This window comes from Xiphophorus hellerii, chromosome 9, assembly GCF_003331165.1.
Source record: "Xiphophorus hellerii strain 12219 chromosome 9, Xiphophorus_hellerii-4.1, whole genome shotgun sequence".
In the NCBI taxonomy this organism is placed as follows: Eukaryota; Metazoa; Chordata; class Actinopteri; order Cyprinodontiformes; family Poeciliidae; genus Xiphophorus; species Xiphophorus hellerii.
The window spans coordinates 84,632-108,932 of record NC_045680.1 but is presented as its reverse complement, the minus strand read 5'-3'; the positions used below and the strand labels follow the sequence as shown (position 1 = coordinate 108,932).

General features: G+C 37.0%; 2 protein-coding genes across 7 annotated transcripts in view; one reads left to right on the top strand and one right to left on the bottom strand.

Moving 5' to 3' along the window:
- The window catches only part of bcar3 (BCAR3 adaptor protein, NSP family member), an 84,513-nt gene extending 73,636 nt beyond the window's left edge, over positions 1 to 10,877 (top strand). For all 5 annotated transcript variants that reach the window (XM_032571141.1, XM_032571142.1, XM_032571143.1 and 2 more), the window contains 11 exons: positions 764 to 880; positions 1,578 to 1,807; positions 2,531 to 2,631; positions 2,924 to 3,058; positions 3,977 to 4,117; positions 4,208 to 4,758; positions 5,620 to 5,735; positions 5,823 to 5,994; positions 6,793 to 6,904; positions 7,504 to 7,707; positions 8,749 to 10,877. In XM_032571141.1, the coding sequence (XP_032427032.1) occupies positions 764 to 880; positions 1,578 to 1,807; positions 2,531 to 2,631; positions 2,924 to 3,058; positions 3,977 to 4,117; positions 4,208 to 4,758; positions 5,620 to 5,735; positions 5,823 to 5,994; positions 6,793 to 6,904; positions 7,504 to 7,707; positions 8,749 to 8,927 (2,058 nt within the window). In that variant the 3' untranslated portion in view covers positions 8,928 to 10,877. The remainder of the gene's footprint in view (positions 1 to 763; positions 881 to 1,577; positions 1,808 to 2,530; positions 2,632 to 2,923; positions 3,059 to 3,976; positions 4,118 to 4,207; positions 4,759 to 5,619; positions 5,736 to 5,822; positions 5,995 to 6,792; positions 6,905 to 7,503; positions 7,708 to 8,748) is intronic.
- Positions 10,878 to 14,600: 3,723 nt separating this feature from the next.
- Positions 14,601 to 24,301, bottom strand: part of fnbp1l (formin binding protein 1-like) — a 46,338-nt gene continuing 36,637 nt past the window's right edge. The window contains exons 10-16 of one of the 2 annotated variants that reach the window (XM_032571146.1): positions 21,460 to 21,569; positions 21,257 to 21,389; positions 20,987 to 21,081; positions 20,133 to 20,314; positions 19,056 to 19,093; positions 17,764 to 17,884; positions 14,601 to 15,025 (exon numbers count right to left, since the gene is read on the bottom strand). In XM_032571146.1, coding sequence (XP_032427037.1) covers positions 15,018 to 15,025; positions 17,764 to 17,884; positions 19,056 to 19,093; positions 20,133 to 20,314; positions 20,987 to 21,081; positions 21,257 to 21,389; positions 21,460 to 21,569 — 687 coding nt within the window. In that variant the 3' untranslated portion in view covers positions 14,601 to 15,017. Of the gene's footprint in view, positions 15,026 to 15,411; positions 17,885 to 19,055; positions 19,094 to 20,132; positions 20,315 to 20,986; positions 21,082 to 21,256; positions 21,390 to 21,459; positions 21,570 to 24,301 lie in introns of those variants that run through there. The other variant, XM_032571147.1, reaches the window with a different exon arrangement.

Sequence of the window (24,301 nt, the reverse complement as noted above, 5' to 3'; positions counted from 1 at the left end):
ACTTTTTTCCTTCAATCAATTCAGAGTTTATTGAGACCAAAAGTCAGAATTTTGAGTTTGATGTCAGAATTATTTATTTTTTCAGTAGCTCTAATCCTATTTTCTGTAACTCAGCAATAAATTAAATATGAAATATTTAATTTAAGCAAAGTGGACGTTTGTTGTCTTAATAAATGATAGACTGTTTCCTAACTTTTCTAGTAATTTTTTTCAGTTTATTTGATCCAGAAAATCGTTTAATTTATTACCAGTGACAAAATCTGAACTTTCTTCAGATATTTATGACCCTAATTACCATGATATTAAAATCAAAATAAAACACTGATATCAAAAGAAAAATACTTTGTGTTCCAGATATATTAGAATTTAATTGCAGAACTAATTTAAATTCTCATGCTAAAAAATTACAAAAGTGCCCACTGAAGGTCCAAGTTTGTACCATTGTTGAATTGAAGTTGGGGGCCACACGAAATTGTTCCAAGGGCCACAAATGGCCCCCGGGCCACAGTTTGGACGCCCCTGTGTTTAAGTGATCAGATGAATTCATCAGAACGTTCAGCTTCAAGGTGTCAAACAGCATTCCACCATATTCCTAATAAAAGCAAACTCACGTTGTTTCTCTCCAGCTTTAAGTCATACATTATCATTCATTTGACTATTTATACTCTGCAGAACCACGTTTCTTGTTTTCACAGTCTCACGCCTTTAGATTTATCAGAAAAGCAGAAAAAAATGAAGTTTTGTCTGTTTTTGACTCATTCAGATGGTGATCCTGAATGAAGCGTACTCCAGAGTGGAGTATCTGTTGGATAAGGAAGGGTTTGACAGCGTTCCTGCACTCATCAGATACTACGTTGGCAACAGGAAACCCGTCTCACAGGTTGGTTTTACAAGCTACAAGTTGTTCTAATGTTTCTTCATAATTTATATGTTCAGTCTTGACCAGTTGATATTTATGTAATAAATGTGGAAGTGTTTAATAATTACATAGATTTCAACAAAATTAATTCCAGTTTTCTTTTACATCCAAAAGTCTGAAACCGGAACCTTTGTATTCATGTGTTTCTGATACGGCAGTAAAACCTGATGCACAAGTGACATCCGCTAACGACAAAAACTTTTTTCTTGGCTCACTGGGGATTCATTTTAGCTTCAAAATCAACAGGATTGGACGGTTTTGAAGCAAAAGGCTGTTGTTGTGTTCAGAAGGAGTTAGCCTAGCAGCAGAGCTACTCAAGCCAGAAATAGCATCTCAATGCTAAACATGTAGCAGCAATGCTAAACATGTAGCAGCAATGCTAATGTTAGCAACCACATTTCTAAGGCTTGAACAGTTGAATAATCTAAATAACAGGTTAAAAACAATAAATATCTTTCTTATTGAGCTCATAAATCTGTTTATTTAATAATTTTGCAGCAAAAGGGGTTTTTGAATTGAAGTTGTTGCTTATTTTGTCGAATAAAATGTGATTAATTGATAACAGGCCGTGTAATAAACTCAAGTTAAAATCGTAATTGATCCCCACCGCTGGTTTTGATGGAAAAAATAAAACCACAAACCTTTCTCCCCACTCAAGGTTGTTGGTGCCATCATCTTCCAGCCGATCAACCGAGCGTTCCCGCTGCGCTACTTGGAGGAAAAGTACGGACTGTCGAGCAACCACAAAGAGGCGGGGCTGATGGTGCAGGAGAGGCGGAGCCAGAACCGCCTTAGCCTCAACATCACCAACGGTCACGACGGCGCGCACAACGTCCACGACGGCCATCATGGCCAGGACAACGGCTTCGTCCGCGGCGCCCAGCTGAGGTCTGCGCACCACAAACTCACACAAACATGCAAATCTAACACCAAACCTCCAAATTCCTCCGTGGATTTAATTAGGTGTGTTTTATTTTCACTACATTGCTTCGTCTTAAACCGTCAGCTGTGTTTAAATAGCAGAGATAATTAACTTTTTCTAGTGAGATGGCTAAATCCAGTTTTGCTCAAACCCTGAATCTGACTGTGCAGTGAGACTGATTTCAGCGCTTATATCTGTGTAACGATGATTTGTGGTGTGTGCGTCTAAATCTCACAAATGTTCGCTCAATTCATATTCTGACGTACTCTGATAAACTCTTCCTCTGAACTCAACTCCGGTTTTTCTGTTCCTGACATATGGAATGCCAGAAGGGCCAAAAATAGCACAACATTTGATGTGTCTTTCTCACGCAATGTATATTTCTTCATACTTTGCTTGAGACAAATCGAGGAAAATACAAAACTAAATGTTAAGATTTAGGAAAAACAAAAGTTTAGTATAATTGAAGCCTAAGAATGTGTAGCTAAGCTTTCAAATATGCTTACTGTTTGCATTTCAGGCAGTATCTCTATATTTCTTGAGCTGCTATGTAAAATATTCAATAGTTTTATATTAGTTTTTACAGATAGACCCAGTCAACTCATTTTCCCCACTTTACCTCTCCAGAGGGTTTTCAACAGTCCTGAGACATGTTCACCTGTAAAGTTTTCCTTTCCTCTTCCTGTCAGGTTGAAAGATCGATGCGGCAGTCAGCCAGCGAGTCTCAATCAAGTCCAGGAGAAGCGACGTCCCCTGAAGGCGCACCAATCGGAAAGCTTCCTGCCTCTGGGTAAGAAATGAAAAACGTTAGCTTGCTTCACATAAATGTGTATTTTGGTCCGAAAATCACAAACTTATTAATAGTAAATACTAAAAACTAACAAGTTAATTGAGCTAAACATTAAAAATTTGTTCTGCTAGTGCTAAAGCGCTAAACTAATAGAAGATGTTCAACACAATGAGCCCTTCAGTGTGAAAGCAGGATTTTTGTCCACTAAATAAAAAAAATTCATGTTAAATCCAATTAAGGATGTGTTATTAAATTTATTTTTTATAACTTTGGCATCTTTTTTCCTCCTTAGGAACCAAACAGCTGCCCCAGCAGTCTGCGGACCCGCTGCTCACCAGCCCCGGACCAAAGTCTCCGGTGTTTCGGACCGGCAGTGAGCCGGTCCTCAGCCCGTCAGCCCAGCGTAGATCTGCAGAACCTTTAGCAGGTAATCAGATATCTTTATATGAGCTCTTAATATAAGAAAATATATTTTTGCTGTTTTACTTTTATGTAGTAATAACAGTGTGTAAGCTTAGGCTCACACAGATCTAAAAATCAAAAGCAGAAAACCAAAAGAAAACTCAAAACTCACTATTTCTAAGAACAAGAGTTTGTTCACACCAGCTCTGTTTAATTCGCTTTAATCCAACTCTGGTCCGTTTGCCTAGAAAGTCCAGTTCAGTTTGAGTAGTTGTGAATTCTAATCAACCAAAAAATCTAACTCTGGTCCGCCGACAAACCACACTTTCGGTTCAGTTGAAGTGAACTCTGGTGCGATTTGAATCCATATGCAAATGCCAAGCGGAACAGAGACCGCTCCAAAAGCAGGAAGTGGACTGCAGCGCAGGGAATTCTGGGTAAAAACAACCAAAACAAACGCACGAGGCTAACGCTAGCGGGAGAAATGACTCGTGGTCTTTTACCAACAACATAAGAGAAATCCTACAACCGCCATTTTTGTTTACATTTGGTGAAGAAGGAAGTTGCACTCAGTGTCTCCTTCACAGGTTTTTGTGTCGTTTCCTTCAGTTGTTCTTGGTGCAGCGCCCCCACAGGCCAGGAGGGGAACAGGTTTTATAAAGGTTTTTTTTCGTTTGCACAGTGCTGTGTGAAAATGTGTCAAATTTTGCAATTTTGGTCCCAAATTGAACCGAATCTACCAAACTACCAGATGTGAGAACTCCCTAAATCAATTCTGGACACATTTCTGGTTCAGATCTGACTGAAATAAATATTTTCATCTGACTTTAAGGCTGTAAAATCTCCTGTGAAGGTTAATATATTGCTGTCAATTTAAATTTACTCTTGAAATGAACTTGTGTGTTTTGTTGATAATAATATTAAAATCTAAATGCCGCTGCAGGTCAAGCGATCCGTGGTTCTGACAGCCAGCTGTGTCCCAAGCCGCCTCCCAAACCGAGCAAAGTGCCCCTGACCCGGCTGCCCCTCATGCCGCCCTCTAGCAGCTCTGGGGAAAACCCGGCTAATTCCAGGAGGAGTGGAGGTGACAGCTGGATGTTTTTCCACAGATGTAGCCCATTTATTCAGTATTCAAGTATAAAAATCACAGAGGGATGTGTTTCTTCCTCTGCAGCTCCGCCTGTTCCTCCTGCGAAGCCCCAGAAATGTCGACATTTTCCTCTTACGGATTCCCGCAGTCCGTCCAGCTGTGTGGTTTCTCCTCCTGCAGTTGTCCATTGTCCGGACTCGGAGCTGTCGTCAGGAAGGACGGAGCGGCTGAATCCGAGCCCAGCCGACCTTCGGTCCTACAGCCCACCGGAACCGGACCGGGATCGCCAGACTTCGCAGAACCCGTCCACGTCGTGTGGCTACGTGGAGCTGCTGAAAACCGACGGCGAGGCTGCGGGCCGGAAAACGCTCGACAGAAGCTCCTACCACCACGCCATCGCCGCCTTGGAAAGCACGAGCGAGGAAGAGGAGGAGGAAGAGGAAAAGATGAGGCGTGGGTTTCTGCGGCCGGTTCTGGAGACGGAGTCGGCGTTCAGGCCGGCGGAGTTCGAATCACGTCTGCTGCCGCCTGAAAACAAACCGCTGGAGATGGCGGTGCTGAAGAGAGCGAAGGAGCTGCTGCTCAGCCACGACCACCAGAGCATCGCCACACACCTGCTGATGGCCGACTGCCAGGTACACACACCTCACACACACCTGCTGATGGCCGACTGCCAGGTACACACACCTCACACACACCTGCTGATGGCCGACTGCCAGGTACACACACCTCACACACCTCCGGCTGATGGCCGACTGCCAGGTACACACACCTCACACACACCTGCTGATGGTCAACTGCCAGGTACACACACCTCACACACACCTGCTGATGGCCGACTGCCAGGTACACACACCTCACACACACCTGCTGATGGCCGACTGCCAGGTACACACACCTCACACACACCTGCTGATGGCCGACTGCCAGGTACACACACCTCACACACACCTGCTGATGGCCGACTGCCAGGTACACACACCTCACACACACCTGCTGATGGCCGACTGCCAGGTACACACACCTCACACACACCTGCTGATGGCCGACTGCCAGGTACACACACCTCACACACACCTGCTGATGGCCGACTGCCAGGTACACACACCTCACACACACCTGTCACCGTTTACCGTTTAAATTATTTTATCATTCAAATACCAAAATTTCCACTTAACTTTATATATTGATTCGTCTGATGATGTAATATTAATCCAAACTGATCAGTTACTAATTACTTTTTACCAAATACTTTTACTCTTACGTAACGTTTGAACTGCTACTTTTTACTTTTGCTTTTACTTCAAATATGTTGAAGTAGTACTACCGTTACTTCTGGTTTTTGGTTTCTCTCCTCTGTCAGAAAATGGAGACAAAGTTGTTGTGGCGTCAAATGAACCCAACAAACACGACGCAGATGTTTCTCCACTGAGTGATGAAATATAACTGAATTTCTTCTTAAGAGCTTCTTGTAAAAACGGTTGTTGCTGGTCCAGGTGGTGCGGATCCTGGGAGTGACTCCTCAGGTCAAAGGTCGGATGGGCGTTTGTTCGGGTCTGGAGCTGGTGACGCTGCCGCACGGCCGCCAGCTGAGGCTGGACCTGATGGAACGGTAACCATGGCTACCGCAGCGCCTTGTTTTTATTGGTGACGAGTTTTATGATGGCAGCATGATCAAAAACCCAAATCCGTCCCCCAGGCACCACACCATGGCGATAGGCGTCGCCGTGGATATTCTGGGATGCACCGGCACCGTGGAGGAGCGGGCGTCCACCTTGAATCGCATCATCCTGGTTGCCATGGAGCTGAAGAACGCGGTCGGCGATCTGTTCGCCTTCACGGCCCTCATGAAAGCTCTGGACATGCAGCAGGTAACAGAAACACGACGTTCACATCCAGACTGAACAAAATAACGTTAAAAAAGAAAAAATAAAATATTACTTTAAATGGTAATGACTTTAAATTTTACAGCTCCTTTAAAGCTCACCAATATTTCATGATTTAAAATCATCATTCAGGGGGGCGTGCCGTGGTGGCGTAGCGGTTAGCGCGACCCATATTTGGAGGCCTTGAGTCCTCGACGCGGCCGTCGCGGGTTCGACTCCCGGACCCGACGACATTTGCCGCGTGTCTTCCCCCCTCTCTTTCCCCGTTTCCTGTCAGCCTACTATCATATAAAGGACACTAGAGCCCACAAAAAGACCCCCTGGAGGGGTAAAAAAAAATTTTTTTAAATTATAAAATCATCATTCAATTCATTCCAGTTTCATGCCAATAACCAAAACTCGTCTTTATCTAGCTAATTTTCAACTTTTGAAACTCAGAAATTTCCATGTTTTTTCTCAGACTAAAGTCAAAATCAGAGTTTTTTTCTGGCAAATTTTTGACTTTTGGAACTCAGAAATTTCCAAATTTAATCTCAAAATTAAAATGTGATTAATTAGTTTTTTTATGGCATTGTTTTTACTTTTTGAAATGAGAAATTTCCTTGATTTTGTAGATTTCTGAGATTTATCTCAAAATGTTTTTTGGAGGAAACTTGCCAAACACTCTCAGCCAAAAGGATGTTGTGAAAGATAATTGTGCTGTCTGTGTAAGACTCTAGGGGGCGCCAACATGTGAAACATTGTGCGTTTCCTCTGAGTTGCTGTTTGTGTTTTCTGGTCCAGATCAGCCGCCTGGAGGAAACCTGGACGACTCTACGAAGGAACTACACGCAGACCGCCATCAGCTACGAGAAAATCCTCAAACCTTTCTACAAGAGTCTGTATGAAGGAGAAGGTAACAGGAAAAACAGGAAAAGCTCTGCTGGCATTTCAGCGAGTCGAAGTGCTTTCTGCTCTGTGCAATGCAGACGATACAAGTTTTAAAGGAGCTACATCACACGAGTTTAACTTTTTGCTTGTTTTTATTCTTCCGTTTGGGTTTCTACTGCTTCTAAAAACAGCTTTTCTGGAAACAAGTTAATGTATTTTGGTGTCTGAAAAAAGAAACGTTTCACAAGCCTCCTGATTGTTGAGTCACAGTGTGCCATTGCCTAGCAACACCAGCGGAGTTCTTCCCATTACTTAGCAACTCAAGCTGATCTCCAGCACATTTGGTCAGCTGGTTTTACTGCTGTACAATGGCTGCTGGAAAAGACAAGAGTTTTGTTGTCTTACCATCTAGAAACTACTTGCTGCATTCTTGTTGGCTGTGCAGGAGGCCCCATTTCTGCTTTTCAAAGACGTACGGTTGTATATTTGCAGCCATTTTCACCATGTTTTGTCAAGATGTAATGAACACATTTGTATCACCATAGATCTATCCTAACCTGTTCAAAGTAGCATCATTTGAATATAAATATGGAACATTTTCAGGACCTAAACTTTCTCTTCCAGCCTCCTCTCTGTCTGTGGTCTGCATCCCTCTCCTCCTGCCTCTGCTCACCCTGATGGAGCGACCATCAACCACGCCCGAAGGGGTGGAGCTCTGGGAAACCAGCGACCAGGGATGTGACATCATGCTGCGTCACCTGGAGGCGGCGCGCAACGTCGCGAACAACACTCAGAGCTACATGGCCAACGCAGAGAAGATCATAGAAGGTCAATAAAAATAGAATCAAGTTCCCACACACCTCCTTGTGTGCTGTCAAACCTTTGTGCAGCACAAATTTATAATTTTAAACATATTAATAAAAAAGTTTCCACAGTTCATGAGATCTCTGGAAACATCTTTAAAATGACAGCACAAACGAAACATTTTGCTGCACAAACATTTGACACCAATTTGTGCTGCTGTCATTTCAAAGATATTAATTTAAAAAAAGCTTCCTGAGGTCATCAGAGGTCAACCAGCCTCTGAACCCCCCATATTTACAAAATTCAACAAAATTGGTGTCAATCATCTCTGCTCCGTTTGTGCTGCAGAAAGTTAATTTGTGCTGTTTTTGTTTTGAAGATATTAAAGTTGAAAGGTCAAGAGGTCAACCAGGCCCCCCACATTACCCAAATCTATCAGAATTGTTTTCAAATGTTTGTGCTGCAAAAGTGTTAATTTGTGCTGCTATCATTTTAAATATGTTAATAAAAAGGTTTCAAGAGGTCATCACTGCTCACATTTACAAAATATAGCTAATTTAATGTAAAAACTCGCCTACATTTGTGCAAAAGTTTTAGTTTTTGCTTCATTTGATTTGAAGATATTGATGATGACCTTTGATGACCTTTAGAAAGTTGTTTTTTTATCAATCTCTTTAAAATGATAGCAGCACATATTAACAGCAAATATTTGACACCAATTTTGTTAGATTTGGGTAACGACTGGGGAGCTGGTCGACCTTATGACCTTTAAACTTTAATTATCTTCAGAGCAAAAGCAGCACAATAAAAGTGTTTGCAGCACAAACGTAGCCAAGTTGATTAACACCAAATTTGTTAGATTTGAAGAAGGTGGGAGGTTTTATGACATCTGGAAACATTTATTAATATCTTTAAAATTATAGCGTCACAAATGAAAAAAAATTTGCGGCACAAACGTAACACAAACGTTTGACACCAATTTTGTTAGATTTGAATTTTGAGACGTTCTATTTTCCGTTTTCCTGCCCGATTTCCTTCGACTTGTTTTTGTTTTCGCCTCTTCAGGGTTTCAGTTTGACGAAGATCTGCTGGAAGTTTTTAAAACGGACTTTCAGCTGCGGCTGCTTTGGGGGAGCCGCGGAGCAGCCGTCAACCAATCAGATCGCTACAACAAGTTCAACCTCATCCTCACCGCGTTGTCCAGGAAACTGGAGCCTGTGACCAAAACACAGCTCACTAACTAAAGGACTAACTGACTTGGACTCAAAACGGAGCAAAGCTTCAAATGTTTTGAGCCACAGCAGCACAAAACAAAACAAAAAGCACGTTGGTTTGTGTTTCATGTTTTTCTTTCTGTTTAAAGTGAGTTCAGTAATCAGGTCAGTTTTTAATCCAGTATTAAATATTTACCACAACATCTTAGAGACAGAGGAAATACTGCATTAATACCAAAACTATGAAGATTTGTTGTAGAGCGACACTTTAAAACAGAAACTGTGGAGCTGATCACAAATGTATGGAGGAGTGATCCTGCCAAAATTGGCAATGACTATAGAAGTAAATAAATGGCTCAGTAAAGTAATTTTGCCAAAAAGTTGCATCCAAAAAATAAAATATGAAAATTTTCCCGGCTTATTTTATTACTGTGTGCTATTATTTTCATCAGTATTAATTTAACTTTATGACCAGTAATTATAATTTTCGGTCTTACTTGCAATCTTATTGTTGTATTAGTTTAATTTATTTCATTATTTATTTGTTCTTTCTTTAGATATTTTTTAATTTACTGTCACTTTTTCATTTTCTCCATATTTTTTATTTAGTAATTTTAAAATTTTCTGTAATTGTTTTTCATACATTTGATTTATTTTCTCCTGTAACATTTCGTCTTTGCATTTTCCCTTCTTTCCATTTATTCACAATTTATATTATTTTACTTGCTATTCATTGCCTAGTTAAATGACTAATGTTGAAAATTACAAATATTAATTTACGTCACACTGCCCAATCAAATAAATGGGAAAGTTCTTTTTTATGCAATACTTAATTACTTTATCAAGCCATTTATTTTATATTTATTATTAATTTTGGCAGGATCAGTCTCCCATAGGAGAACTAAAGCTACAGGCAATACACTGAGAAACAAAATGTTTATTTTCTGCAGAAAAGTTTGGACCACAAGGCCAGAATAACGTCCAACTAACCAGCAAAATCAGCAGACATAAACCAAGAGGTGAAATTTCACAAAAGATGAACAGAAAACCAATTTATTGTTAAATACTTCAGTTTTATATGTCTTGTCTAATTCCATTATAAATTAAGTTGATATAATGCAAACTGTCTGAGGGTGGATGACATGCTGGCACGTCAAAATCAATTTTATTTACTTTTCTCAAAACTTTGCTTTATAAAAATGTTAAAATGCAGAATACACTGGACATGACCGGTCCAATAATAGATGACGGGTCTTTATCTGCATTTCTATTGCTAAATTACCATATAAAACACAACTTTTACAGAGCCAAGACGCGAGTAAAACCATTTCCTTTTGCAAAATTCCCCAAAAAGTATTATAAATTTTTCATCTCTTGGCTAAAATATGAGCCCTGATTTTGCAAATAATGTCTGAAATCCACTTGATGATCAACAGAATCAAAAAATGAATAAAAAAATGAATTTCTCAGTTTTTCTTCTTTAAATTTAATTCATGACTGTATTTTTAGTGGATAAAAACGAAGTAGCGACGCAGAGGAAATGGCTGTCAGCTGTGTTTTTATAAAATATGGAGCCAAAAAAAGGTTAAATTATTTCTTTTTTAAAAGTCAAAACTGAACAAAAATCACATGTATCTATGAAGATTTTATTTAATTCACTAAAAATAAAATCACTAAAATGCATTGTGATATTAAAGTTGTACATATTTAAAACATATTAGACTGTAAATATTTTAAGACTGTAAAAAAAAATTAATTTTAATGTTTATATTATGAATGTTGTAAAATGTAATAAATACGGTTTATGATCTAACTCATCTGGTTTCCATGAAGTGTTGCATGACAAAATGTTTGCTTTTACACAAAATACTCTCGTGGTTTTATGTTTGTTTAATTAGAGCGACATTTTCAACAAGAAAAAGGAGAATTATGTTCAAAGTATTCGACAACATTCAAGGAAAATAAAAAATGTGCACAATATGGAGCATGAAGTACTGCCATGGTTACAACATACGGAGAACAGATTTACATTTTTCTGGCTGCTTCTGGGTTTAATTACTGGAAAAAAGGCTTAAATGTTCTGAACGGCATGTTGGAGCCACTGTAGATACAAAAACTTGACTAAATTTCACCCAAAAAATGTCTGAATTATGTTTTTTAAAAAAAGGTTTGAAAGGTTGAACAGAAAAACTGAGGAATTTTTAGATTAGTGTCAGATTTTTTCTAGAAAAAATGTGGAGATTTTTTAATTTGAAGTCACAAATTTGCTCAAATGAACCAAATATTTTTTTTACAAAAAAAAAAAAGGAAAATGCTGATTCAAAAGTTAGAAATTTTTGACTTTTGAAACTCAGAAATTTCCACATTATTTTCTCAAAATTTTCAACTTTTCACACTCAGAAATTCGGCTTCTTCCTAGAAAATTTCTGATAAATCTCAAAATTAGATTTTTTTTCTCTCATATTTTTAATTTCTGATATTTCCATTTTTTCTCGCAAATTTTTTAGTTTTGAAACTCTAATTTTCCCCCAAAATTTCTGAGATTAATCTAAAAAATTCTTAATTTTTTGGTGTTAATTTTCTCCCGTTTTTCTTTTTTTCTATCTAAAATGGCTCTTATGTGAGAAGATTCTCAAAGTTTTCACAGGATTTTGGAGAAAAAAACCAGAACCAGACAGAGAATTTGTCGGGTTTATTGAAGGATCACGATCACAGTGGCTTCCAGTACAAGAACTTACTTCAGGTTTATATGTTTGAAACAAAAGTTTAATGTTTCTCCAAAAACATTAAAAGAAAAAACATTTTCTTCTTTCAGGTTTTTATGCAGAACATTCCCTGATTCTTTTTTTTCTGTGACACAACAAAAACTTGGAAATCTTTGGACTTTGTTTTGCAAATAGTTGGAAGACATTTAGGTTAGGAATGATTTATAAGATATTAAAACACAGAAAAGCTTTAAAAAATAGGGTAGAAGGTTTCACTGCATTTTAATACACAAAATTATGCAAATGGTTTTTCAATGTTTAAAGAAATGAGTTTACAATTAACCCCAAAACGATTCAACCCCAACTCAGATTTAGAGTTTTGGACGTTTAATCTGGTAAACGTGTTTCTTCTAGCAGGCAGTAGTAAAGTTTTAGTGTCCTAACTAAAGAATCTGTGGAGGGAGCTAAGATTAGGGTGATGGTACGGAGGACATCCGACTTTAAAGACGAGGCGATAATCAAAGTGGAAACTAGAAATGCACTGATTGCAGTTTTCTGGCCAGATGATTCAGATTTTGGCCAGTACCAATTTGCCTGAAAAGTTGCCAAGTATCCCAACAAAGTTTCAAAGTCAGCAACAGCGCCATCTTTGCTTGGGGCGATCGCTGATCTCCCAAAATTAATGAAATCATTACCGAAAAACCCCTGCAACGTTACATTTTTTTCCACTAGTTTTTGACAAGGGTGTAAATATTTAGCATAATGTACTTTTTTAATGCATAAAATATAAACTGAAAAGTTTTTTTGTCTATATAATTTAAGACAAATGTCTTGATGAATCGAGATCCAAACCTGACATGAACAACTTTGGGCTTAAAGCTGAAGTGTCTTAAATTTTATTTTAAAAAATATTCTATTGCATATTTATTAAAACTCTCACCATGTTGTGACAGTTTTATGAGACAGAAAAACTGGGAAAAAAAATTAGTTCCTGTCTTCTCGCAGTGCTAACTAGAAACAACCAATCAGAACCAGGAGGCGGGGCTTAATGCTGTCAATCACAGCCCTTACACTGTGCTACCGTGCAGCTTCTTTCTGACAGGTTTCCTCTATGTTGTTTTTCTCCCATTAGCACATTGATCAGTGAGTTGATTGAATGTGCTAAGCCCCGCCTCCTGGCTCTGATTGGCTACTTTTGGTGCATTTCTTCAGACGGCAGTAGCAGCTCAAGGAGGAGGTCGATGTTTTTACAGATTATCTGTCTCAAACTGTCAGAACATGAGTTTTAACAAATATGTAAAAAAAAACTTTTTATGAAAGTTACGTACTTTAAGTGTACAAAGTAAGGAAGCACAAAGTCATTGCTTAAGTTGCAACAAGATGCATTAAATTAATCCGTCTGGCTGCAGAAACTGACATTTTTAATTTGCTTCATTCTGCAAGAAGTCAGAAGAATATTGTAAAATCATTTCCAGGCTGATTACTTAAATTTTCTGCATGTTTAAGAAAAAGTTTCAAGGTTAAAGTTTACATAAAGGCAACAGAGAAGCTAATTTAAGCCCTGATTAGATATATGGAGGCTGTGAAGTGACAAAAATAAGGAAGTTGGAGTTAGAACATCTACAGCGTCATAATGCACATTTCACAGCTTCGTCATAGAAACAGAAACAGAATCACGGCCGGCTGCTGGTTAGAGACTATTCCTCAAAAGTCTGAAGCGTTCATTAGTGTCTCAGACATACCGTCATGAATCAAAGATCTAAACAAATCATGCAAAAATAAAGTGTTTTGAATAAAAAGAGTACAAAACAAATATTTTTTTTGTTTGCCTAGTGGTCATTCAGGAAAACAAAAATCACATCATTCATTCATTCATCAGGTTCAAACACTGTTTCAGGGCAAAGTGCATCTCTTCAAACCGTGTCACCTCTGAGGAACAAAACAATCACCATGGAAACACATTCAGCATGACACAGATGTTTATATGTACAAATAATTCAACAGATTAAAGGAAAAAAAAGAACATGGCGCATGTAACACGGACAGATTTTTGGCCTACTTGGCTTTCCATACGTGATGCGTGTCGAAACATTCACAAACAAACTGATGTTGAGAGTCCAGGAGGGCGAAGGGTGAAGCCAGGTGGCTGATGGGAAATGTAGTGTGTAAAAAACAACGATGAAAACAACATGAAGGTTTTCTAAGGCTGACGTCCAGCTGGAGCTGCTCCGGCGAAGGAAAGGCCGCCCCCTGCTGGTCGACTGGAGCAACGACATCCGAGGAGGGAAAGGCAAAGACAGAGAGGAAGAGGAGGAGGAGGAAGGGTTGTATTTTCACCTGATTCCTGCTGTCTGTCTAATGATCTCTGAGAAGTTACAAACATTTAAAAAATCATGCTTCATTAGGACACGACAACGTGGCGATCAACGGAAACATCAGAAACGGCGTCAAAAACATGCGACTTGGTGAGGATGAAGGCAGGCATGAGGAGCAGAGTGGCTCAGGCAGGCAGGCAGACATCACCAACAGAGCACAGATCATGACAGAAGACAGATGGAGCACAGCTGCACTGATGGTGTTAGCAAGCAGACCGAGACGGCTTAAACAAAGTCCGGGCACTGCTGGGATTCAACATGGCTCTCTGCTAAACAATCGGAGGTACGGAAGAAGATTAGGGCCACTAAAAAATAATAATTCTGAATTTAATGTCAGAATTCTGACATTAAATTTAAAATTCTGAGATTAAATTCAAATTTATCAGAAAGAAGTTAGAATTATGAGAATAAAATCGTAATTCTGAGCATAAATTCAGAATTCTGATTTTTTTTTTTTAAATTTTGAATTCTAAAACAATTCTGAGTTTAATGGTATTAGTTAAATTCAGAATTCTAAGATTAAATAAAAAATTCTGGAAAAAAGTCAAAATTCAGAATTCTTTTTTTCAGTGATCCTAATCTTCTCCTGTACAGAGGAGACTTTTGTTAAAGTTATTTTTTTTCCTGTTAGAGGAAAGGTCGATCAGAAATGTGCAAACGTTGCTCTATGTTTTAAAGATGGTGCAGCTTGTTTTTTTTATGTTTTTGCACTTTCAGCTCAATTCCAGTTGTAAAATTATAAAATAAAAGCTATTTTAATGAGAAAAAAGCTTTGATAGTTAGGAGACTCAGTCCGTTTGAACACCCGTCTCATAATTTCATGCTGATGCGTTAAAAGACGAACTGTGAGAGCGAATCAGGATGCAACTGAATGAAAACAAAGATGGCGTCATTAATGAAATCTCTGACTTTCTGCTGATTATGGAAAGCACAGAAACATGCAGGGCCTCCTTCTCCCCGCCCCCCCAGCCTCCACCACCAATCATTATCAGAGTGAGCCCTCCACCAGCCAATCAAATCGCCCGGCCACTCTGCAGCCCTCAGGAACCTGCAGCCACGAAGAGGAGAGAAACTGTTATAAAAATAAACAGAAACACACTTAAAAACTTCAACACAGAGAATCTTGTGTTTAACATGAAAAATTAAAACTTTCAGAGAAACGTAAGTTTTCTGCGACACTAGCTGCGTTTCCATTGACCAGATAAATGAACAATTTGACATTTTGAAAATAAATTTGCTTAATGGAAAGACGCCAAATTCTAAAAAAACAGAAATCATTATTTGAACAAAAAGTTTTGCACTAAAATTAGGTGGTTTTGTGGAAATTAATGTATTTCATAAAACTGTAAAGGAAAAACTTTTTTCACATATGAATCACATGACCAACAAAAGGATGTTACTACTGCCAGAAACCACAAAGACGACAACAGGAAATGGCAGGAGGATGATTTTTAATGAATTATTGAGTGAACAAACGTGTTCATGTGGGATTTAATTGCGTTTCTTATTTAATTTAAGCACTTCAATCGCGAAATTGTTTTTTTTTTCAATATTTACTGAATCTCGACAAAGTTTTGAACATTTGTAATAGAAACGCAGCTACAGCTAGGTTGTCACACACTAAAGCACCACATCTTCTTTCAAATATTTTAATTTGTTTATGTCAAACAGACAATAAAAGCTTGGATTTGGAACGAACCAAAAAGAAACACAGCAGAATTAACTCTGAATTACTGAAATAATCCTGCAAACTTCATACAAACATCCTTCTTACTGAACATGAAACCAGATCCTAAAAGATGGCCATGGCTGCTTTTCTTCCTGCCACCGAATCCCCACCAAACCACCAGGTTAAATCCTCATGTTTGTTCATTTTTTATGCACAAATTGAACTGTGAACTGTGCAGAAAACAAGGAAATATTCATTTCTGCTTCAACTTCTATCAAGAAACTTTAAGAATCTATAAAAAAAACCCTGCATTAATAGTTTTAAAATAAAAATGGCATACATTTATTAAATTTGAGGGAAATTGTAATTTTTCAACACATAAGTTGCATATCTTACCCATTATGGTCCCCATTGAAAGTTTTGTCTCAGGTTTGTAAATAAAAACTTAACTAAAATTTTCTCACAAATTTTCTAGTTTTTGGAATTTGAAAAAAAAAAATTTCCACCCCCAGAAAATGATTTCAGAATCTGATATTTTTCAGTTGGTGGTCAGAAAATCCAACACTTTTTCTGTCAGCGAACACACCATCTATAAACAAATGGTGCTGATGACACCACTCTTCAGTGTGGAAGTTGCTACTGAAGGTAGAAAACTGAAAGTTGGCTTTAGAAACAGAGACCAAAGTGTAATTTTGTTCAAAATTAAATCAGAGGTAACAGTAAGGTACCATTTATAAGAAAATAAATGTTTGCCATTGTTTGCTAAAAAGTGAGAGAGAGCAGGACTTTGAGCAGACAACAGGAAGGCTGAACAACATGAACGGTTTTCACTTTTTAAAAACATTTCTGCAGTGAAATATTCTGGATTTGGGAATCTCAAAGTTTGAGTATAGATCTATACTTTCTAGAATATTGTTATGTTATGTCAGTCTGAGTAATTCTGCTTATTGCTAATAAGAAATCAACTAATTTGTATTGGATTCAAATTAACAGAACTTTACAGTGAATAATTTGTGTGACATAACCTTCTAATATTAATAATTACTAACTTTTCACAGCAGGAAAGAGAAAAACTATTTTAATGTCTTCTTATCTTATAATTGTTAATAAGAAACACGACTCAGTTAAATTAGCTTAAACCTTTACAAAAAAAACACGTTTTAGAAATTGGCAACAAAATTCTGATTAGTGAATTTCTACAAATATACAACGAAGTATTAGTCAGAATAAAAGATGTTTTTTGTTTTGGGGAATAAAGACACAAAATTAACTGAAAAATGTCATAAAAATAAAAAACAAAAAGTTGTTTAATGAGAAAAAAATATATAAGCTGCTCAATTGTTTCAAAATTCTGAAATTGAGAATATGATGCTGAAATGTTTCCACAAAATGCTCAACATCCTCATCTTAATTTTTTATAATTTTTCACAGAAGAAAATAATTTGGTTTTTTTCTCCTTCTTGTATTATTACGACTTTATTCTCATAATATTATGAATTTATTCTTTTTTTCTGAACCTGGTCCTAAAACTCCTTTAGTTCAATTATTAATAAACAATAAGAGAAAGTATCTAAAAATTTTAAATGTTGTTAACTATAATTGTTATTGAACTTAGCTGCACAAAACTCTGCAAATCTAATAAAATAAAATAAATTTTCCTGAAACTTTGCAGGTGTAAGCAGCTCAGTTTGTGGTGGGAATTGTTTGCAGGAAGAAAAGCATAAAATGTCATCTTAATATTTTTTTTCTTCTTAAAAAACTGCATGAAATGAACTCTTGTGCATAAAAATGGCATTAATGAAGACAAACCTGCAGGATGGCACAGACAACAAAAAAGTGCAAAAATGCACAAAAAAACACAAAAAGAGCTTAAAATCAGGGAGTTTGATTGTTTCATCAAAAAAAAAAAAAAAAAGTTTCTAATATATTACATAAAGTTATCTAAGATAATCTGATTGATACTGAGCTCAGCAGGTTTGTCCTGGTTGTCCCCTCCCAGCACCGGTCCTGGGGACGGACGGCGTTTGGATGTTGCGGCGTCACGCTGACGCTAAAAGGCAAACATGGAGGCAACGACAGACAGGAAGCGGCGGCGCCTCAAATGTACGTCACGGCACCTTTGCTGTTTTTCTCGATGGTGATTTCTACATAGGAAGTGGGAACGTAGCCTTCCTCGCCGCTCTGCTTCCTCGCCCGCGTCCAGCCGTCGCCTTTGTCCTCTTCGATGATGTACAGCACCTGCAACAAGTCCAACAACATACCCAACATGGCCGCTATGAGCAGAAAAGTGGCAGAAATAAACATGAAATCTTTCAATATTTCATTGCAGTAAAACGTAAACAAGGCGCCCAGTTTGAACCCAACTGGTTTTCAAACTTGCAACTGGAATAAAGAAATTATTCCAGAGTTTGGTAGTAACTAGTTACTTTTACTTGATTAACTGTTTTTGACTAAATGTACATTTAGTAGTATTTTTACTACGCTGTACTTTCTACTTTTACTTGAGTAATTTTATCATAAAGTATTTCTGCTCTTACTTGAGCAAAATTTCTGGATTTTCAACCCACTGAATGAAAAACAAACATGTTTTAACCAAAACTTCACCAGACTCAGAAACACACCTGCAGTTTCTGTTGAAGTTTCATAAGTTTTTTATTGAAAGAAACTGATTTAGAAACATTTTATTTTTCCTGATTGTTACTTTTATAAATTATTGTCATTTAATTTCCACTTAACTTTATATTTTGTAATTTTTAAATATAAAAAATTATTAGATTCATAATCTGATCAGTTACTCCGTACTTGAGTAACTGTATTTGGGAAAAAGTTCTTTTCCCAAATACTTTTTTACTCTTACTTGATGGATACTTTTTACTTTTACTAAAGTAAAGATATGTTAAAGTAGTGCTACTCTTCAGTTTAATTTTTGGGAACTTTATCCACCTGTGGATGTCATTCCCACATTTATCCGTTAAACAGGCAGATTAAGCCACATGCAAAAGCAGTTTCATTCAAACTTAAATAAATGCTGTTGTCAATGAATTATTGCTATCAAATTAATTATAACAAATAGCAAATTGAAATATTTCAAGGACTTTTTTTCTCCATTTTTATTTCAGACTTTTTTATTTTATGTTCCAACATTCAAATGAGCAAGCAGGGTTTTCTGTGTATGTAACTAAAATAAATACATACTGTCATTATTAAATGCTTAACAAATAAACACACAAGGGGATGTGGCTTTCTCTGTAAATAATTTTAAGAGATCTTGAAATAAATGTTGTGTTTTTGCAGGGATAAAAGTCACTAATTCTCTGAAGGCAGGCTAAAACGCGGCATGCGTGTTGTTTTACAGAAGACCACATGATGGCGCCATTGCTTCAAAAAGCAAAGAACTGATGAACATTACCTCATCCTCTGCCATGGTCAGTGTCCCCTCATTCTGACCTACAAAACAAAGAAACACATCATCAGAAATAATGCAGCCTATATTTCTAAACATTCAAACATTTATCTTTAAAAACTCCAAAGTCTGAAAAGAAAATTATTTTTGACTGATTCTGTCCAAAACCAGGGGTGTCTAAATGCAAACTTTGTAATCAGGGTAAATTTGACCAATTTGTCTTTTTATAACCAAACTTTTATAAAATGCAACGTTGAAAAACCAATTTTGTGGTGCCTAAATCAGCTTTTCTTTAATTTCTCAAACTTGGTGAGTAAGTGTTTCGAAAGAAAATTACTCAAATAAATTTGTTTATTGACGCTCAAAAAAATGTGAAAACCAGGTGAAATTTCTTTCTGTACAGAAAATGTGTAAATCTATTTAAAAGTTTTGGATTTACAATGAACAACACTTTTCTACAAACATTTTTTAAAAGAAAACAAAATCTTTAATTGCTTGTTTTTATTTCAATCTTTCTATTATTATTATTATTTAAATTTTTTGGCAATTACTTTTAAGTTGATTTGCGACTGACTTGATTTTAACGTAACAAAAATAATAATCATTTTGTAAGCTTCAAATATTATAATCATATTACTTGTCTTTTAAGCCTTATTTACCACTAGGCCCAGTTGTAAGGCAAGCTATATTTGGTAAATGAAAATAAAACATTCTTCTTACTCTTTACTCCCTCTTCCTCCAGTTTTATCTTTCACTCATTAATAAAGTTAAATCAAGTAAAACAGAGCAATTAAACATGATACAATTCACCATTTTAAAGTGGAACCTAGCTTAGCTTAGCCATAGCTTATTCTGGGCAAATTGAGCAAACAGAAAATGTCCAAAGTAATAAAATACACATATTATCCTTCTTAACCATAAACAGACTGTAACTTACCAGTCTTATAGACGAACACTCTCATAAAAACCACAAAATTACCTACAAACCACAACTTCCGCCGATCCGCTTCCTCATCTGAATAAAATATTACTCAGAAAACGGGCGCGCCCCCTGGTGGCGAAGCTAAGCACTGCATCAGTTACCGTGGAAGGAGTAGAGCGCCTTGCAGTGTCCGATGACAGGCAGCGGGTCGTCGTCGTCGAACTCGTCGTCGAACTCGTGCGGGTCGTGGTTGGGTTGGGCCGGCTGCGCGGGGCGGTGCTTCGGCGTGTGATGTGGCGTCTGATGCTCCTGGCTGGTGTCGTCATTGTAGCTGCCCTCAGGGCTGATGGGAAAAAAAAAAAAATTAAAGCAGCAGGAGAGCTGATCTACATCATGAATGTTCTTAAAGGGCCAGTAGCTCCAGAACGTAGTGAACAGTATTAATAAATAGCTGTGTGTGCATTTATAAATACTGAACATCTTTTATTTAATGATTTTTTTTGTGATTTACTTTTGCAATTAAAGTCACAGATTTTGTGGAGATAAATTAGAAACATTTAAGTTTATATAATTTTTTAAACGTGGTTTGTTTTAAGTTAATATTATGATTTCTGGTATGTATGATAATTTATTTTATGTTGTTTTATTGCCTTTACGTTGTTAATCTTAACACTTGTCCCAATTCAAATACACAATAAAAAAATATTTAGAAACATCTACTTTTAATTTAAATGGATTTATTCAAATATTTCTACTAAATATCTAAATCTGCCACTTAAGGAGTTTCAAAGTAGAACATCAAAGTTTTTTGTGATCTTAAAATGCAAAATGTTTATAATTCTATACAGTTTTGATTAATTACTGGTCTAATTTGTTTTTCAGCAAATTGCCTGTTTTTTTGAGTTTGTAAATTCCAGTTAATTAATCGATTACTAAATTAGTTGACGATTATTTAACTAATTGATTAATCAGCTCTCAATAATAGAAGCAGGTGTGGAGCCGGCTGGCTGGTCACCTCTCCCTGCCGTGAGGCGTGTGATGGTGGTTGTCTGCGCTGTGTCGTCGGTCTCCTCTGGAGCTCTGCTTTCCCTCCACCTCCGAAAGCCACGTCTGCAAAGAGAACCACGAAAAGACCAAGAATGATTTAGGATGATCTGTTTGTACGCCGATGACAGCATCATATTCCACCATCACAAACAAGCAACTGGTCACAATAAGCAATGAATCAGTTAATAACACAATAAATTAATACGAGCTCAGTAATATCCAGAAAAAAACATCAAACCTCGTTTTTGTGGATTTCTGATCGCAGCTTCTGGATGTTGCAGTTGGTCTCAGAGATTTTGGGCTGCAGGCTGTTGGGGTCGCCCATCTGCGGGTTTTTCTCGTACACGTCCTTCATCTTGTTCAAGGCGTCCCTGACAGAAACGAACAGCTTCAGCATCGGACCCGCAGCTCTTCCTGATGCCTCGGCCGGCGACCTCTCACCTCTGATCCGTTTCCTTCTGCAGCTCCCGGTTCAGTTCGTCGATCTTCTGCTGCAGCCGCTTCCTCCTCTGCTCAGGAGGCAAGTGGCTGAAATCCTCCAGAGATGGAATCTGCCGATCAGAAAACACAATTAGGACAAAATCACAGAAAACGCTACAGGCAGTGGTGTTAGTGTATACACACAGGAACACACCGATCCACTTTTTCACTTCTGATACCAATATCTGATGCCAATACCAATGTTTGAGGTCCAAACAAATACAGAAACACAACTGAATTGACTTCAAATGTCAATTTTTTTAAAAACATAAACATAAATGTGCTGTATTTGGTAAATTTGCGCCAGAACAGCATACTAAAATACTAAAATACACCAATAGTTTCAGAAGTTTGGTTGAAACACATAAAAAATGTCTTTAATTTGTTCAGTCAGGACAGTTAGGAGCAGAACAGCCAATGTAAAGAAGGGGTGTCCAAACTTTCTGCAACATGGGCCAAAATCAACTGCTGTTTAACTTTTCATGTACGGAGTGCTGAGACTGTCGAGAAGCTCAAATGTTTCTGATCCATTTTTATTCTTTGGCGTTTGATTCAAACAGTTATGAAGTACATTTGAACTCTGTTTTAAATACAAATATGCTTTCATTTAAATACATTTATGTTTTGTTCTTATTGTTATCTTGATTTATGTAGTTGAATTGTACAGCACTTTGAGGTCAAGAGAAAAATTATAAATAATGCAAATGGAAATTATTGCGCTTGTTGTAATTTATTATGTGATTATTATGTGCAGGATGCACTTTGGACACCCTTGCTGTAAAGTTTCATAATACAGAACTCCTTTATAGGTGAATAAAGTATTATTTCTGCAAATTATTGTTTTAGTTTGACACATAAAACACTTTGTGCGTCTGTTTTACAGGGGAACTATTCTAGCTGAAAAGATGCAGCAGCTACTGAATCTCTAGCTCTACTGGCATTGTGTCGACACTAATGGAGTTCCTACTACTGGGTCTCTACTGGCTTTGTGTCGACACTAATGGAGTTCCTACTGCTGGGTCTCTACTGGCGTTGTTTCGACATTAATGGAGTTCCTACTGTTGGGTCTCTACTGGCGTTGTTTCGACACTAATGGAGTTCCTACTACTTTACACACCAACACACTGACTTACCATCTTGACCGACCACTGAGCATTAACCGTTAAAGTAAGAAAAGAAACATTCTGATTAGTTTTCAGTGAAAATCACGAATAAAAAAATGTAATCAGTTTGTGTTCAGATTACAGCCAGGATGCTAAATATTCAGAAACTTGAGTTAAAAAACAACAATATTTGCATTTAAAAACATTAAAAAACAACCAAATGAATTAATAATTAAAAAAACATTTATTATTAGAGATGTAATAATAATAATTGGGCGTAAACAATTAATAATGATTAATCGATTAATTTAAATAATTATCAACGAATGTAGTGATCGGTTGATCATTTACTAGAGAATACAGACTCAAAAACATGCCGTTTTCTACCCAGAACTTCTCAAGTGGCAGTTTTAGCTTCACCTGATTCAAATTATGTAAAAAAAAAAAAAAAATACAATTAATAAAAACATCAATTATAAGCACTTTTTGATAATTATTAATCGATTAATCCAAAAAATAATGAATAAACCTGCTGTAATAAGCCGAGCAGAGACGGCTGCAGATTCATCCTTTCCTTTAGCGTTCACTACACGAATGTTGTTTGGGTATAGAAATGTTTATTTTCTTATTTTAATAAAGGGATTGAATTATTTGTTTATTTGCATATTTTAATGTACTTCTAAGATTGTGTAAAAAAGGTTAACGAGGTTAATTAAAAACAATAAATATCTTTGTTGTTGACATCATGTTTAATGTTCAATAATTCAGCAGCAAAAAAAGATTTTGAACTGAAACCGTTTCTTATTTTCTCACTCTTAAAATGTGATTAATAATTACAGGTCCTGCAATTAATTTGACTAAAAATCATAATCAAGTTCCACTTGTAGCAAATACATTGTTATAATTATTTGTTTATCTGTAATAACATTATATTGCAGAAGCAGAATGCATCATTATTTTTGCTTTCACTTTAAATAAAACCAGATAAACCATACTAACTATTTTATTTTCTATATTTTTCTTTAAATCCAGTGGGGGGTTTTATACTCAAGGTTATATTACCTGAAGTATTGATTTACTTTCTAAAATACTTACCTGCTAATTAGCTCAGATAAATATAATAAAAGCTTTTCAGATTGGAATAAAATTATTTTTTGCAGCCATGAAAATCAGCCAGTCCCAGATTTCTCTTGGCGCCGAGTCCGAGTGTCATTCACCAGTTTATGCTGAACCATCTGAGGCTCAAAGCTGTTTTCTCAGCTCTCAGACATGTTAGCGCACACAAACAGAACCGCAGGCTGAAGCCAAACCAACATCTTTAAAATAATGTTGGTGCTTTTGTTTATTTATCGCCTCTCCACATGCACCAGCAAACCAAAAACACAGCAAGCATCAACCCAAAAACCAGCAACACACCGTCAACCACCAGGGATCCGCGGCTCTGATTGGAGCAAACCTCCGTCTTTCAGACAAGAATCACACAAAAACAACAAAATGAATCAAAAAGAGGGAAAAGAAGAAAAAACAAGGTGTCTGCAAGCTGTTGGGTAATATTACATTTTTTGTAATTTGGACCAAAATCGTTGAGGCAAAAGTTATCAAAGGCCAAAAAAAAATAATAATAATAATCAGGCAAATAAAGAAGCCAGATTTTTTAAAATTGATAATTATTGTAGTTTCAAAATTGTATTGCCATTGTA